Raw genomic sequence first — 18,839 nt, forward strand, 5'->3', positions numbered from 1 at the left:
TAATTATAAGTCACTTTCAATTGGAGTCAAGTCACTGCATTTCTGACTTCCTGTTTCACACATGTTGGTCTTACTATATATAACTGTATACATTTTCTATACTAATGCATGGGATATGGTTTGCATAAATACCAGAATGAGTCAAATATTTTATATTTTGTCACAGAATTGACATTTTGAATCATTAGAACCACAAAATGCTCCAAAAGTTCCATTAAAAACTGCCAGAAAAATTCTAATTGGAAAGTTTTTCTTTTCAAATGAACATTTTTGTAGATAGGAATATATCCACCTTTATAGGGAAAATGACATGAAGCCTGAAATAATGGAGAAAAAGTACAGAAAAATTTAAGGACATGAAATTGACAGTGAAATATATATTCTATAAAATACAGTCTTAAATGGGGAAAATTTTAGGTACAGAACTATTCCAAGAAAAATTTAGACTATTTTACTAATTTTAAACTTTTATGAATCTTTTTTGGAAACTGCACAATCAGTTGTCAAAATCAGCTCAGAAAATCAACAGCCTGTAATGTGAATAATTTCAGTATAAGTTCCAAAAACACAATCCAAATATCTTAATTTGCCAATATTGAGAAATGCCTTAGAGGAATTAGGCAAATTATTAAATACGGGCAGCCAAAAAAAATATAAAAGAGATGTGTTTAACAATTTTTTTCAAGATACAGATGAACTAACTTATTGGTAAGCCTTGACTGTGGGAAACATAGTATTAGTGACTTTAAAAGAACACTAAAATGAACTCAAAGCTCAAAATGGATAAAACTGCTAATTATAAATCACTGTCAGACATTACTGGTATTTATCTCTCTTACTCTATTTTCTGTCACTTTACTCATACAAAGTAAGCATTTTTATTTCTAATATAACATAAATATTTCCAATATTTGCTTTCTGCTTTAGTATAGTTTGGAAGAAAAAAAATGGAAAAGATTACAACACTGTACTTCTGTTAAACAGTGCACGCTTGTAGTTTATTTTGCATCACAATGAAAATCATAGGATATAAGTGTATCTAAAATTCTTTGCATACTTAAGAACAGATTTGTACAAATATTTTTTCTTCCAGTTACATTTTCCCCAACATGCCTATACTTTCAATCACATAAAATAGTGACTTGTTAAAATTCAAAGTTCAGCCAGGAGTGGTGGCATATGTAATCCTAGTAACTCAGGGGGCTGAGGCAGGAGGATTGCAAGTTCAAGACCAGCCTCAGCAAGTAATCAGTAAACTAAGTAATTGATATGCTTTGCTGAATTTTCTGAATGTCTGTATAGAACTAATGTCAATCCAATGGTTAATTATATTTATATGCACAGTGTAATATATAATATAATGTTTTAGGTGTTCATCCTTGATTTTTAAATATAAGGTTGTCAAAATTCTGGATTTTCTATAAAAGCCTAAGAAAATATTGCTAAAAGCCATGTGGTCCAGTTACCATAAAACTAAATATAAGCAACCTATGTTATCCAAGTGTTTCAGAAAATTCAACAAATACAAAACTGAAATAAATACTAACATTTTGTGATATGACAAATTCTCATTGTATATAATATACTTGGATACGTGGAAGCTCTACTTATTAATGTTTGTCAATTCTCTGTACTATACCACCAATTCTCTTGAATACCTACAGTGCTATAGGATTTTGCTGGAGAATACAATTCCTGCCCTATAGCTGGAAGAGGACAAAAGGAAAATTTAACAGAGCTTTAAGCTTTGAACAATAACAATTTAACCCTAATATTTATCTTTAGATGACAGGGTGAGTAAATCCTGTTATATCCATCAATGTAATATTATTCAATCTTTAAACAAGGGAAGCCCTTTATGTTCTAATAAGGATATCCAAAATGAATCATCAAGTACCAAAAGTGAGGAATAACATGGTATAGGTAGAACATGACCATGGGAAAAGAACAATAGGTAGTATGAGTATTGACTTGAATTTGCATAGAACCCAAAGTTCTTCTTTCATGGTTTCTAAGGCCAGAAATCTGAAATCAAGGAAATCAAGGTGTTGGAAAGGCCATGATCCCATGGCTTCTGCTGGCTGCTGGTGCTCCTTAGCTGCATGCAGCAGCATGACATCACCTTTGCTTTGTCTTCACCTTAAGTGCCCTCTCTGTGGACTCATCATTGGCATACTCACCAGTGGATTTGGGTCTAACTTAAAATTAAGATGCTCTCATCTCTACACCCATAAGTACATCCACAAAACACTAGTTTTAAATATGACTTCATTTATTTAAGACCTGGACATAGGGGGACACTATTAAAATCACATAGTGAAAATTATCAGCCCATGGATTTAACAAAAGAACAGATGTGCTGCCTCTTAAAGAGTAGAGTGAACATAGTGAATCATGAATTCAGGTATCTCCAATTCAGACAATGGGTAAAAGAGTGACAGCAAGGAAAATAAAAATAGGATGTGGTTAAAGTATAAGAAGTTGGTTCCTAGCAGGGTACCATGGTATACACCTGTAATCCCAGGGACTCAGGCAGGAAGACTGCAAGTCCAAAGCCAGCCTCAACAACTTAGCAAGACTCTGTCTCAAAATTAAAAATAAAAGGGCTTTTGATGTTGCTCAGTGATAAAGCATCATTGGTTCAATCCCCATCTAAAAAAAAACAACAACAACAAAAACTGACTCCTCCTGGATCTGTGCAAGGTATGGAGGTACACAGTGAGATGCAGCAGAAGATAAAAAATCAGGACCAAAGGGTGACTATTCACATCAAATATGGCCAGGAATGTAAGGAAAAGGCACTAAGATGCCTAGGCAACCAAGAATTCACGTGTGTGCATACATGCACTTTTGTAATGAATAAATAAAAAATGGTTCTTCTATATACAGAAAAAGATGCTTTGGTAACTACTTGAGAGTATAATAACTTACATACTTAGGATGTAATTTTAGGGTAAATACAAGTATAAAAAATCCTGAAAATGCTTTTGCTATGAAGAAATGCAAAGGAGCTACAAGCACAAAATGAAGTCTCTGACCCTGACTTGGTTCTAGATTTCCTTGCTGGTTCAATCTGATCCTTGCACACACCCAGGCAAGCTATTGTATTCAGGAACTGAATCTCTGGACAGGGTCCTCCACCTGACTGATGGACTCCCACACTCATTTTAAGACTGAACTCAACGATCACCTTTTTTGCAAAGCTTCACTCAACTACCAAGCAGTAACCCTGGAAAACTTTGTCAGAAAAATGACTCCATCACAGAAAAAAATTCCTGATTTATGAGATTTTATACCACAAACATTAAATTAGACGTCTTAATAGAAATAAGAGAGTTGATTTTCTAAGTAACAACTTCATTAAGCATTTCTTTAAAGATGTGTTTCTATTCAAATTGCTATGTTCTAAAGACACACATGATAGTTTACAAAAAAAACTATAATCAAGTTGCTGGGTTTTTTTTAAATTAAGAAAGTACCCAAATGCATATTAGGTGATGGGAAGAGTTCATTTCTTGAGGCTAGAATTTACTAAACTTCTGAGGAGGAAATAAAATCCTTCAACCAGATATGAGAAGACGACCTGTTGTCTTGAATACTTCAAAATAAAAATTGCTCTCAAAGTCATTTAAATCATAGTGTGATTACAAGCAACATAATACATCATCTTATGTTCAATCACATTTACTTGAAAAATCATCTACTTTCCACATGAATAAAGCAAGAATGTACAGATTGCTTAGTCATAAAAAGCTGTTTGCTAATAGATTCCCAAATTTAGGATTAAAGGGAACCAATAATAATAGGGGAGTAAAAATAAGACAATAAAGAAGAAGAATAAAAGTAAAACTTAAAGGAAAAGGTACACATAGAACAATGATTTGAACATAAGAACACATAAAGGTAATCACAATATGTTGATTTAGTATTGATTTTAGGTAGACACAAGTATTTCCTCTGCAGAATCTCAAAATTAGGTAAAGAAGATATACAAATTAGAAGCCCATGAATTAGCACAAAGACTGTTGTTTAAAAACATTTTCATTTGAAAATAAGCATTTTCATCTGTAATATATGCATTAAGTAAGACTTAATGTTTATAGACCAGCTATTTGCTTGAAAAAAAAAAAAAGCTCCATAAAATAGCAACTTATTCTTCATTGAATCAAACTACATATAATCTTTTTCCAGTACCAATTTTAGTTAAGTACTTATTCATGTTATTACATATTAATAACTGTTACTAACTTTCTTGGGGGTCTAAGTTACGTAACCTTGTCTCATGCTGTAAAACAAAACAAACCTACCCACCTTATCAGTCTCCTGCACACTTGTGGATTTCACCACACAAGAAGCTGGCCTCTCCTGTATGTTTGTAAGGTCCTGAGGGGCACTCTGAGATGCTGGCATTGGAGGCAATGGAGCACGCCTCTTCTTGGGTGCATCCGATGGCAGGATGTTTGAAACATATGGTTTGGAAATAGTATTGGACCTCGAAAAAGTTGGGTGGTGCTTATTTATTAGAGGGGTTGCAGGAGCACTTGCAGTCTAATAAGAAAAAGACAGTGTCTATATGCAATTTCAAGATAAAAACCACTTATTTTATACAAGATTTGAAGACTCTTCTAAGATATTGCATAAGAAAATACTTACTTGCTCCCACTTTTTCTTACTACATTGAAAAAAACTAAAAAAAAACCTTTATATTCTTTTTCCTTCATAATGTCCAGGTTTTGTGATATTTGGCAGGATTGAAAAAAAGAAGAAAGTCATCTTACTTTGGTACAGAGAGTTGAATATTCACTTCCAAGTTTTTCTTCTCTTACTTTCCCTCTAAAACCCTATCTAATAAGCTAGGCATGGAGGTATATGCCTAGAATCCCAGTAACTCAGGAGGCTGAGACAAAAGGATCACAAATTTAAGGCCAGTTTCAGCAACTAAGCAAAATCATCTCAAAAATTTGTTTTAAAAAAGAGGGGGTAATAGGGAAGGTAACTCAGTGGTAAAGCACTCCTAGGTTCAATCCCTAGTACCAAAAACTTTAAAAATAAATAAAAACAAAAACTTAAGCAGTAATAAAAGTTGTCATTATAATCTGAAATGAATCACTCAGGACTACTTTTATCAAATTCTCAAAGAAACAAATATTCCTGTTTCACAACATAAGAAACTTAAACTAAGATATACTCAGGATCAATAATCACAACTAAGACATACACTCAATTCTTTATGACTCAGCCAGTGTTGCATAATTACCAACATTTCAGAAGTATAATGAAAGCAGTACTAAGATGGAATTTTATAACTATGAGTACATACATTAAAAAAATCACCACAGCAAACACAAATAATCTAATGATATTTCTCAAGGCATTAGAAAAACAGGAGCAAACCAAATCCAAAATCAGTAGCAGGAAATAAATCATAAATATCAGAACAGGAAATAAATGAATAGAAAGGATCAATTAAACTAAAAGGTGGTTCTTTGAAAAGATAAACAAAATTGACAAATACTTAGCTAAACAAACCAAAAAAAAAAAAAAAAAAAACCCAAAGAAATAAAGAGATGAAAAAAGGATAATATGACACATATCACTGAAATTCATAGGATCATTAGCAACATTGAGTAAAACTATATACCAATACACTGGAAATTCTAGAAGAAATTAACAAATTTCTGGGCCCAGATGACCTACCACAATAGAACCAATAGGACATAAAAAAATCTAAATAGATCAACAATAAGCAATAGATTGAAGCAGTAATAAAGAGTTTCCCAACAAAAAAGTATAAGAACCAGACAGATTCATTGATGAATTTTTACCAGATTTTTAAAGAACTACCACCAATGCTCCTCAAACTATTCCATGAATTAAAATGGAAAGAAACCCTTTCAAACTCATTCTGCAATGTATCACCCTGTTACCAAAACTTGATGAGGATACAACAACAACAACAACAAAAAACTATAGACCAATGTCCCTGATGAATATAGATGATATATATCTTCAATAAAATACTTTCAAATGGAATTCAACAGCACATTAAAAATAGCATATATCATGATCAAGTTGGTTTCATTCCTAGGATGCAATGATGGCTCAATATATATGAATCAATAAATGTAATACAGCATACAGCACATAAATAGAATCAAGAATAAACATCACATGATCATCTCAATAGATGCAGAAAAAGTCCTTGGTAAAATTCAACAGTCATTCATGATTAAGTTCTGAATAATTAGATATAGAAAGAAGATACCTTATTATAATAAAAGCTATATATGATAAACCTATATCCATCATCATTCTGAATGGGGAAAAACTGAAAGCATTTCCTCTAAAATCAGGAAATATAGTATCTATTCTCAACCTTTTCATTCAGTACATTGCTTGAAATTTTAGCCAGAGCAATTAGGTAAGAAAAATATATAAAGTGATATAAATATGAGAGGAGGAAGTTGAATTATCCCTATTTGCAGATAATACAATTATATTCTGAGAAAATCCTAAAGATTCCACCAAAGGACTCAAAACTGATAAATAAATTCAGCAAAGTAGTAGGGATACAATATCAATATACAAAAATCAATAGCTTTTCTATATATCAGTAATGAATGGACTGAGAAAGAAATCAGTGTTTCTTGAACAAGGAGGTGAAAGATTGCTACAGTGAAAATTGGAAAGTAGTGAAGAAAGAGATTAGAGAGTAGAAGATGTAAAGATCTTCCATGTTCATGGATTGGAAGAATTAATATTGTTAAGACAGCCATAGTACTGAAAGTGATCTATGGGTTCAATGCAATCACAATCAAAATACCAATGACATCTTTCACAGTTCTTCACAGAAATAGAAAAAAAAATCCTAAAATTCATCTGGAATGAACAAAGACCACAAATAATCAAAATCATTCTGAGCAAAAGGACTAAGGATATAGGCATTGTAATCCTTTATTTTAAAATATACTATAGAGACCCTCATCAGTATACAAAATATGAAGATGTGAATTTGGTGTCAACATACCTTATATACAATCAAAGATATGATAAATTGTGGTATAAAGGTGTATTAAGAATTGTAATGCAAAAAACAAATAAACAAATGACTAAACAAGCAAATAAATAAAGTATACTACAGAGCTATTTTAATTAAAAAAACCTGGTATAGACATAAAAACAGATATACATGGATACAACAAAAAAGAATATAAAGGGGCTGGAGTTATGGCTTAGCAGCAAAGTACTTGCCTAGCACATGTGAGGCCCTGGGTTCGATCCTCACTACCACATTAAAATAAAGGTATTGTGTCCAACTACAACTAAAAAAATAAATATTAAAAAAAGAGAATATAAACATAAACAAGATATATCTCCCTATTTACAGATAATACAATTATCATTACAATTTCTCTCTCTCTCTCTCTCTCTCTCTCTCTATATATATATATATATATATATATGAATTGAGGACCCAGAAATAAACCCATGTATCTTCAGACAGCTGATCTCAATAAAGTGCCAAAAATCATATACTGGAGAAAAGCCTTTTCAACAAATGGTACTAAGACAACTGGATATCCACATGCAGATGACTGAAACTAGATTTCAATCACCCTGAAGAAAAATCAACTCAAAATGGATCAAAATCTTAATTTAAGACATAAAACTTTGAAACTACTGGAAGAAAACATATAGGAAACACTTCAAAATACTGGAACAGGCAATGATTTCCTGAATAGTACTCTGATATCTCAGGAAACAAAAGCAACAATTGACAAATAGGATTACAATAAATCAAAACTCTACTGCACAGCAAAGGAAACCACCAAGAGAGTGAAGAGGAAATCTATAGAATGGGGAAAAATCTTTGCCAGCTATTCATCTGACAGAGAATTAATCTTCAGAAAGAACAAATATTCCAATCAGTAACTGGACCAATGATCTGAACAGACATTTCTCAAAAGAATACAAATACAAGACAACAAATATATGTAAAAATAATATCTTTAGCCTTAATAAATCACAAAAAACTACATGGAGATTCCTGTCACCCTATTCAGAATGGCTCTTGTCATATAAATAAACAAACCAAAGCAAAAGCAAAAGCAAAAAATAAAATAACAAATGCTAGTTGAAATGTGGAAAAAATATGAATCTGTATAAACTGTTGATGAAAATGTAAATTAGTATAGCTGGTATGGAAATCCCTTTACAGATTCTTCAAAAAACTAAAAATAGATTTACCATAAAATCCAACTAGAGCTGGGCATAGTGGTGCATACCTGTAATCCCAGCAGTTTGGGAGGCTGAAGTAGGAGCATCGAAAGTTCAAAGCCAGCCTCAGCAACTAAGCAAGGCCCTAGCAACTTAGTGAGACCCTGACTCAAAGTAAAAATAAATAGGCAGGGGATGTCAATGGCTACGTACCCCTGGCTTCAATCCCTAGTTCCCCCCTCCCCACCACCACCACCAAAAAAAAAAAAAAAAAAAAAGCCAAATAGACCATTCCTTAGTGTTCTTTCAAAGGGTAAAAAGTGGGAAGGAGATGAATTGAAAAGGAATTATTGGGAAGGGGGAAGGATACTGTGGGGTGGGCAAAGAGCAAGAGAAAGTAGAATGGAGGGTAGACATGATCAAAATATGATACATGTTTATATGGAAATGTCAGAGTAAAACCCATTACTTTGTATAATATATATTGATAATAATAATAGTAATAAAAAATGCACAAGATGATCTTGAAACAATTAAGAAAACCATGAAAATATATTGGAGTTCATGTTAGAGGGACTCAGGATGGTTTCTAATGCAAAAATCTGAACAAATCTGGTGTCATGATTCCATAATTGAAACAATCACATACGTTCCATTCTGTGCTTTCATAATGATACTAAGAAAATAACTCTTCATCATGTTCATGCTAGAGAACAAGTCCATTATTTAAAAAAACATCCAGTAAAGAGAAAGAAATTATCCCATATTCATATGACCTTTTCTGACTGAATTTGATCTAGGGAGCCAAATTGCTGATATGAGTGAGTTTGTTTTATAGAAATATCTCAACAAACAGTTAAAAGTAATGTTTACATACACTCTTGTCCTTTATCAATTACTGTTTAAGATGCAGACAATAATTGTTGATGGTTAACATTAGAAAAGATGATAACATGTTACTGTCAGTTAATGGTAACACAAAAATAATACCTATGAAGTTTTCTTTCTTTTTTCTCTATTTTTTGGAGGCAGAGTCTCCCTATGTTGTACAGGCTAACTCCTGGGCTCAACCAATCCTCGTACCTCAGCCTCCAGCGTAGCTGAAACTACAGGCGAGTGCCACCATGCCAGAGATGTGTCATTAAAACCTGATTAAGGCTCTAGATTTAATAGTCAAATTTCAGGAAATAGAGGGGACAAAGAAACATGTGACAAGGATACATCACCAAAATTTTGAGTAAGACAAACTATAAAACAAATGACCTGGTTTTGTCAACAAACCAATTGCAAATAAAAAAAAAATTAGGACAGGAATAAATTTCAAAAGCATTCTTTTACAAAAAACAAGGGTTTTATAGCAAATCACAATGTAATTTCAATGACATTGAAAACAAAGCACTGTGTGTCAAAATTTGATATAGCTAAAGCAGAGCACAGTAAATATACATTCTTAAATGTTTATTTAAAATAAACGTTCAATAAATGAAATAAATCATGATAATGTAGGGACTTCTCTAGGAAGGCAAAGATAGTACCAATAAATATTAATGCAATTTGTCTTGATAACATTAAAGAAAAACTTTATTCCACAAATTAAAACTCATATCTGATAATCCAAATATTAATTAAGTAGCATGCATTCTGCATGAAAAGCCTAACAATAGTAACAATTAATAATGATGAACAGGTGGATAGGACTTCATGTTCAAAGAATTTTTCATAGGCCCATTTTACTTCTTAGAACATCTTTTTGAAGGAGTTATCATTAGTTATAATTCTAAGCCCTTCTTATTTGAGTAATGCCAGCATTTACCCTATAGATATAAAGAAATATAAGCAATGTTATCACTCGAATTCACATCCAAGGAGCCAGGTGATCAGAGATTTGAATAACTTGCACAAAGATACACAGGTTATACATGGTAAAACTAAAACCAATATCTATTTAAAGACTTTCTGTAATACTTGTGGTTTTTCTTTTTTATGCTGCTATTTCATTTTAAGATAGAATCCCCTAATAAATAAATATATATACACACACAATTAAGTTTAGTTAAAAGAACAGGTGGAAAATTCATATGGCGGCACAATAAATAATATAACCAGAGTGCCAAGCATGGTGGCACATGCCTGCAATCCTAGCTATGGAGGAGGCTGAGGCAGGAGGATCACAAGTTCAAGGCCAACTTGGGAAATGTAGTGAGACCATGCGTCAAAATAAAGCAATTCTTACAAGGGCTGGGGATGTAGCTCAGTGAAGAGCACCCTTAAGTTCAATCCCTAATACTGGGAGAATATTTATTTATTTATCTGGAGAGTATTTCAAATAATGATTTTTCCAGACATCTTGTCATCCTCTGCACTAGTTAACCCATCTTCCCTAAAGTTCTAAGTAGGGATCACTACAAGTCAAAGTGAAACACTAAGACAAGTGAAAATTTCAGCCTATTTTTAAAAAAACTCGATACTATAGTTTCCAATGATACCAAACAACCTAAGAGCTGAGGACACTTAACAGCACTTTGGATTGACCTGTAGACACTGTAAAAAAAAAAAAAAAAGCTTTCTTAATCTTATTCAGAGCATTCAGTCATCTGTAAAATCACAGACTTCCACTGCTGGAAGAGATAGTAGCAATCTATATATTCAACACCTTTAAAATGAGGTACAAAGGATTATGAAATTTGCTTAGGGTTAAATACATACAGAGTGGCAAAGTTAGGAGCAGAAGCCAAGTGCAAGTAACAGTGCTGTTTCTGGAAGGAACACAGAAACCATTTTTTTCCAATTTTTGTGCATAAAGGCAGACGGGGGGGAGGGGGCGCTTACCTCCAGCGCTTCAAAAGGGACAAAGCTGGTCCTGGCAAACCCATCGATGATGTCCTCTTTGGCCAAGGTGGACTCGCTCCGCTTCCTCCGCGGGGGTCTGGGCAGGACCGGGGCTTCCCATTGTCTTCCTTGTCGGAGCCGGACGACGAAGCGAGCGAGGGCGCCCGAGTCCAGCCGGCCCCGCCGCCCGCCGAGCCGACCCCCAGACCGACCCGGGAGCGCATCTCCCGGTCTCGCTGCGACCTTGACCGCAGCTTTTTGCGGAGTCCAAGGCCCCGATCCGGTCCATCCATGGCTCTGCCACGCCGGGCCGCCCGCGCGCGCCGCCCGCGGGCGCCACAGGCTCCGGCCGCGGTTGGTCGGTCGCACAAAAAAATTGACACGGAGCCCTCCCTCCCGGGCACGGCGTCCCTCCGCCCCGCGCAGACGCTCGCCGCCCGCAGCCGCCGGCGAGCCCGTAAAGGTCGCAGCAAAGTGGGGGCGCGGAACTTCGCCCGTCCCGGCGCGGGAGAACGCCCCCGCCGCTGCTCACGCAGGAAACTCACCGCGGGGCCGCAAGAGGTCCAAGCCGCGCAGCCAGTGGCGGCCAGGACCGGACCGCAGCCAACAGGCTCACGTGGGCCGCTGGGGACCAGCAGCGCTCCGGGGACCAGGGCATGCGCGCTGGAGCGGCCGCGCCTGCGCACTGGGGATAGCGGGACGCCGCGCGCGGGGGCTACCCTCCGGCGACCCCGTCGGGCGCCCCCGACCCTCCGCGCGCACCGTGCGTCCTCCCGGGACACTTGCTCCTCGATCCGCCCGAGGAGCCCCAAGGCGTTTCCCCCGGGCGACCCTTGGGGTCGGAGGAGGAGGCTCCGGGCGGGGACGCCGCGGGGCGCTCGGGGCCTGGGCGTGACCAGGCGCCGCAGAGGGAGCGGGCGTCAGGTCGCGCGAGGCCCCGCAGCTTCCTGCAAACTTTTCCCCACGTGGCGCCACCGCGCGAGGCCGAGCCTCCCCACGCCGGGCGGCCGCGAACTTGACCCATGGGAGCCGCCGCCGCCACGGGCTTTCGCCGCGTCCCTGCGCCGGGAAGCAGCTGGTGCTTGTGGAGAGTTGTCCTGAGGAGCTGAGGGATGCAGGGCCACCTCCCTCCAATGGGTTGGGATCCCGCGGGCCATCACCAGCCCCTTGGCACCTCATTGTCCATGCGAGCAGAACCCCACCGCCTGTCACCCTATCGTCCTGGACAGTCCACTCGGGGAGGAAGGGAAGGGAAGTGACCGGGTCTCCAGGCTCTGTGTGGGACCCTTCTTAATTTAGAATTCCGGCTTATGCGTTCATTAGTTCTATGGGAAAGAGGTGGAAGGAAACAGCGGAGGACCGAGTTTTCTCGGATACACCCCGGACTGACTGGCTGCTTTTCTTTTTCCTTTATCCCCTACGCTACCCTTCCCTTTCCCATTTCAGTTTTACTCACCATAACACACTTTGATTTGTAAACATATCACATGCCTGAGAGAGAGCTAATGCAAATAGCATGCTACGTTTCTTCAGAGAATTTATTTACAATAGCTTCATAGATAAAGAAATTTGGAAATTTAATGATCACAAAGTTAACACTAATACTTACATTTAAATTAAGAGCTAAGAAAGTTTGTGTTTATTATAAACTGAACATTTAATGGCACATAGAAAGTGTAATATTCAATTAAAACCTAAGTTGTCCTGGTTGGACATATTTATTTCGAAGTCCAACACTGAATGGCTGTTCACTTTTCTCTATTGCCAATTTGTCTGCTTCAGTAGGTTCTGGATCTGGAATTTCAAATCTAAGAAGAAAACCAAAAGGAAAGGAATTTGTTGATACATAAATTAAAAAAACATTTTAAATACAACAGAGAAAACTAATCAACTGAAGATTCCAGTTTCCTATCATTTTATAGAACATACAAATTCTATAAAACCTTTTCTACAGTACTGCATACATAGAACTACAAAAAAGTTGCCTTCAGCTATATGATCCTTAATTAAGAGAAGCAAGGGCGGCCATCCAATTATTTTTCTCTTCTTCAGACTTAGCAGCAAATATGATACTGTTGTCATTTGGGGGTACTAGTGCAAAGGCATGTCTGCCCCACAAGTATCTTCCTTATCACAGATTTCTACTCTCCACATAAAAGAAAACTTTTCTTTTAATCTATAGTCTGCACTACTGTAACCTGGAAGCTGGTCTGGCCATGATTAAATTTACTTCTGATCATTAAGCCATCAAAGAAAAAAATATGTCTTTCTTCTTAGCACCAATTCTTGTCATTTGTCCTTCCATTATGAATTCATTGCAGCACTGTGCAATATCTTTGCTTATCCATCCATCTATTTTTCCCAATTTCTGTCATTTTTCTGTTGGTCCAGTTCTTTCTAATTAATTGATGATTATAAAAAGGGCAAACTGGATCCCTAATTTAAAAAAAAAAAAGATAAGAATTTAAGTTTAGTCAATAATTGCACAATCCCAATTCCTAATTGCCTCAAGGGCAAACTTTCAAATCAAGTTGCAAAAATATTGCATTGGGCTAATGGTGTTATTCAGTGGTACAGAACAAGTTATCAGTATAAATAAAACCATGGGTATAATCCACAGAATTTTAAAAGAAAAAAATAAATAACAAAATACTAAATTTTATAAACAAAATTTATGTTCTTTTAACTTTGTCACTAATACATATATGCCCTGTTTCATTGCTGTGAAAAAGAACTACTACAGACTCTATATTTCAAAATTCCTATTACCCTAAGTAGTAAAATTACAAAGAAACTTAAACTCTTGTATTGATTATAAAAATAATTAAACACATTTTAGGTGTCTTATCTGTGAAAGAGCTAATAAAAAGTAAAACAAACAGAAAATTGAAAGAAAAGCACAACTTTTAAAATTGCAACTTTCATTATAATTTATATTTTTGAGAAAACCAAGCACCAAATACAATGAAGCATGAAGAAATATTCATTGTTTCATCAGTTTGGAATTAAGAAGATTGGTGTCTAGATGAATACAGTTTTTACATTATGTCCATTCTACGTTGAAGATTCATGAGAGAAGTAAGAGCTTGGTTCAAATCTTACTCTGTCTTCTGGCTCCTCACCACATGCTTCCAATTGCTAAGAATATCCAAAAAGATAAATTAAAACTGCATTGTTTAATTCTTGCCTCAATTTTTTGTTACTAGAGAAAGCATCATCAAGCATTTAAATCTTTAAATACAGTTTAAATACATTTAATAAAACAGTTATTTTACACTACTCTGTTTACTTTATTATTCCTTAAACCAAGCCTCTTTCTACAAATACAATATACATGTAAATTATTACTAGCAAAACAAACAGTAAAAAAACTGAATATCATTTAAACATCTTCTAGATTTACAAAAATAATTTAAAATATCTAAAACAAGAAAACTATGTTACTTTTATTTATTAGTAACTGTGACTGCATGAAACAGGATAAACTCCTACAAATGATTTCATATTCTTTTAAGGATAACATACTTGAGTTTCAGCAATTTCAAAAAATTTACATATCTTTGTTTTACAACAAAATAAAGTAGAAAACCTTTACCACTTCAAATCTTCAGAAACTTTTCTGCATACAGAGTCCGTAAAGGATTCTCCTAAAATTTTTATATGAAAAAATAAAACCAGTATAGTCAGTATCAAGAAACCATGAAAATAAATATTCTATGTTATAATCCTGAGAAATCATAGTTAAAAATCAGTTTGTTAGTCTGCAAATCTCCGGTTTTATTTCATTTTCCAAAACTTCTCTTGTATCTCCCTCTCAGAAAGAAAGAAAGTTTATTTTTTCTAAATAAATTACATTGGACTATGCTTCTGTATTTCAGCTCTTTTGACAGAAAAATTCAAAGTGGAATAATGCATAGATATCATATAAAATTATATAAAGGTATGTTTATGCAAGAACAAATGTAACAAATTATTATTACTTCTTTCAGAAAAAAAATAAAACTTAAATCTATTTAATGATTTTAGTGTCTAGAAAATGTGTGCAAAGTTTATATTTTCCCCATATTTCAATCAATATCTCAAAAGCATCCAGGGATATTTTTTTTTCTCAGTAAGGAAATGGTGAAATATTATTTGAGAACTTGGTCCATTAACTTTAATTCATCTCCTAATAATTATTCTATGTATGAAACACAGAGGCACTTACCTGGAGAAGTTTTGCTATTAAGAGATTAGCAATAAAAATATTTTAAGTGACTATCATTTGAAGTAATATCTTAATCTCTAGACTAAGAAATAAAACATTAAAGTATTAGGAAAAATAGGTGAAATCACCATATAAAGTTTCCAAAAATATAACACTTGCTTATTCTGTACTTTTAAAGGTGAAATTTACTAGCATAATCACTTATTTTGCTGCTTTAAAATTTCTGATGTTTCTTCTCAACTCCACTTTAAAGTGTTCTTAATAAAGATGGATATTGATTTTAGAAATGGTTAAAGCATTTTATTCTGTTTTTGTTGACAGCAATTTCTAAATTGCCACTAATGTTCAACATAACTCTTACGCGTTAACTTATTTAATCTTTATTGGATTCTAGGGCTACAATGATACTAATTTTTTACTGTCTACTTAGCTTAAGCCCACCCAAACGGTTACATATGTCTTTTTTTAGAGAGAGAGAGAGAGAGAATATTTTTAATATTTATTTTTTAGTATTTGGCGGACACAACATCTTTGTTTGTATGTGGTACTGAGGATTGAACGCATGCCAGGCGAGTGCACTACTGTTTGAGCCACATCTCCAGCCCCAACATATGTCTTTTTAATAGAGTTCTGTAATAATTACAGGTTGTCAAGCAGGAAAAAAATTCAGATATTTAGAATTTGAGATTTTCTATATTTATTGGTATATAAATCATGATTCTGGCATAAACTTCATGCAATAATTTGCAAAATATTTCTTAAATTTTCAGCTTAAGAGTATCTAAGCTAGTTTCTGTATAGACATGTGAAGGCCTATATTCTAAATTTTCCACACTGACATGCAAATTATCATCCTGAACTACTTACAAATTAATCATACTCTTTCATGGGCTCCAGATCCTTTCTACATGTTGGCTTTGCTAAATACCCAATGAACTTAGCCTTTAGGATATTTAGAATGGCTCTTAATGAACTTGTCTTCCAAGTAAGCCTTTTCTCTCTTTATTTTTTTCTTTTGAAGCGACAGCACATTCACAGAAAAGTTGCATAAATAACACATAAACTCCTATATACTTTGGTCAGTAATTTGTTTTAACATTTTGCCACAAGCTTCATCATTCTGTCTTCACCATTTTACTCCTTTTTAAGAGTAGTTTTTGATACTTTCCAGTTCCTTGAAGAAGAACAGGAAATATTTATGAATGCTTTTGAGATCATTTTTGGAATACATGAAAAAATCAAATGAATCACAAATTATCAAATATTATTCTTCCCATTGACTCCTTTAATATTTCAGTGGTACATTTTAGAATAAGTATTTTCTTTCTTTCTTTCTTCCTTCCTTCCTTCCTTTCTTTTTTCTTTCTTTTTATTTACAGAAGCTCAGTACAGTGATATATTTCAGGAAATTAGATGGTGATAAAGATCTATTACCTACTCTACATTTCATATTCCAGTTCTGTCAGTATTCCCAGTAACATTTTTAGGATATTTTTCCCCAGTATAAGATCAAGTCAGAATTTTACTACATTCTCCCATTTCTATTTGCAATATAAATAGTTCTTCAGTATTTATCTTTCATGACTTATTCAAATAACTACGGTCAAACACACTTACTAGGTAAATCATTATTCACCCAACAAATTCACATGAATTTTTAATCTGATTGCTCTATGCAGATTTAGTGAGTTCTACCATGGTGGTCTCATAATATTACTTGTATTAACCACTTATATTATAATTCAGTGTTCTTCTTCATTAAAATGTAAACACCTTAAAATATAGTTTTTCTATTCATTTTTACTAGAGTTCCTACACATGGTAAGTACCCCCCCAAAAACTGGCAGAATTTACTAAAATGAATGACTTATTTTATAAACACTTAAAAATTAGATATTAAACCAAAGAAAGATGACTATTTTTGTATTTCTCTGTCCATGTTCTCTTATGCATTATCTTATTAATCTTTATTACATCCCTGTAAGATAAGCCTTTTTATCATAAACATGGCACAAATAAAGGAAGTGAAGCACAGAGAAGTGAAGTCATGTGCCTAAAAGGTTTAGGAGGTGTAACAATACACCTTCCCCTGAACCTTTAAACTAGAGACATCCTAAAAAAGGAAACAGTACTTACTCTAAATTTGCTGAAGTCAGAGAGTACATATGTCTTTAGCAATGAAGGACAGACTTGATATTTTCATGTGAATATAAAATTATATCATAAAGAATTTGTAAATTGGGAAATGAGATTATTTTCTTCTTCCTATTAAATAATGATTGAAGAATGTTTTAAAAACTAAAATTCATCTTTATAAAGAGGAGTTTATATGAATTAATATGAGGAAAAAAATGAAAAACAAGATTTATAATCAACCATGAGAGGGACCAATTTGTAAAGAACAAAAAAGAAAAGTGTTTTCTACAAAAAGAACTTTAAAATATTGCTATCAGTAACAGCAATTCAGCAATGTATTTGAAAATAAATTTTAGGCAACTGTGTATGTACAATCTCTAACAATTTCTCATTATATAAATATTTTTTCCATCTGACCATATAATGTATGTGCTTTGGGGAAATAAAATTCAAAAACTATTTAAATACTAAGTTCACAAATAGATTTTTCTTGTCACTGAAGTGGATAGCCACTTTAAATTAAAACAGTGGCTTAAATCTGGTCTGATATTGTGTTTTATATTCCTAAAGAAAGTGATAACCTTAAGTCACACTAGTCCAGCCTTATTTCTTATGATTCTCATTCCAAAGTAACAGGAAATTGAACTTATTTTGAATTAGTACTAATTAGTACTAAAATACTAAATAGTATCATGAAAATCATGTCTCCAATACATGTCCTGACTGTATAAAGAATTTCTATTTATAAATTATTTTAAAATTCTGGTTAGAGAATGGGCAAAGGACTTACATAGATATTTTTCAAAAAAAGGGCCAAAAAGGTACACAACACCACTAATCCTTACGGAATGAGATGTGCATGGTAGCCAAAAGGTGGAAGGAATCCCAAGAATTCGTCAATAGATGAGCAGATAAACAAAATGTGGTACATACATACAAAAGAATATTGTCATCTCTCATATGTAAGCATCACAGATAATGGTGTTTGTTGTACTAAATTTTCTTCCAGTTTTCTGCATAAGATGTAATTTATTCTTTTATGGTTGATAATTTTTATGCTTTTATTATATTTTATTTTTATGTGGTGCTGAGGATCAAACCCAGCGCCTCACACTTGCTAGGTGAGAACTCTACAAGTGAGCCACAACCCCAGCCCAACAATGTTTTTCTATTACTGATAAAACTTGCTATTATGAACATTCTTTTGTGTAAATTATTTTAACAATATTTGTTGAACACCTACTATGTGCCAGGTACTGTGATTTTTTTGTCCTAACTGGTTTTACATGACAGTAAAGCAGAATTCATTTTGACACAATGTACACAAATGGAGCATAAATTCTCATTCCTCTGGGTGTACATGGTGCTGAGTCACACCAGTACTGTAAATATATATACATATATATATATATATATATATATATATATATATATATATATATATATATAT

The 18,839-nt window shown here is 34.4% G+C and overlaps 1 protein-coding gene, 1 long non-coding RNA gene and 1 pseudogene across 2 annotated transcripts in view; 1 reads left to right on the forward strand and 2 right to left on the reverse strand.

The window, feature by feature from the left end:
• Positions 1-3,272: 3,272 nt before the first annotated feature.
• On the reverse strand, positions 3,273-11,462 carry LOC125614885 (annotated as a pseudogene).
• Positions 11,387-11,941, forward strand: LOC125614887 (translation initiation factor IF-2-like; the record flags this gene model as incomplete). Its single annotated transcript, XM_048797748.1, has 1 exon — positions 11,387-11,941. A coding segment is annotated over one exon (555 nt), but the record flags the coding sequence as incomplete, so codon positions are not given.
• Positions 11,942-12,730: 789 nt separating this feature from the next.
• The window catches only part of LOC125614886, an 11,036-nt gene continuing 4,927 nt past the window's right edge, over positions 12,731-18,839 (reverse strand). Inside the window, exons 3-4 of the long non-coding RNA XR_007345461.1 lie at positions 14,642-14,693; positions 12,731-12,854 (exon numbers count right to left, since the gene is read on the reverse strand). This is a non-coding gene — a long non-coding RNA (uncharacterized LOC125614886). The remainder of the gene's footprint in view (positions 12,855-14,641; positions 14,694-18,839) is intronic.

The sequence above is a fragment of the Marmota marmota genome, unplaced genomic scaffold (genome assembly GCF_001458135.2).
Source record: "Marmota marmota marmota unplaced genomic scaffold, marMar, whole genome shotgun sequence".
Lineage (NCBI taxonomy): Eukaryota > Metazoa > Chordata > Mammalia > Rodentia > Sciuridae > Marmota > Marmota marmota.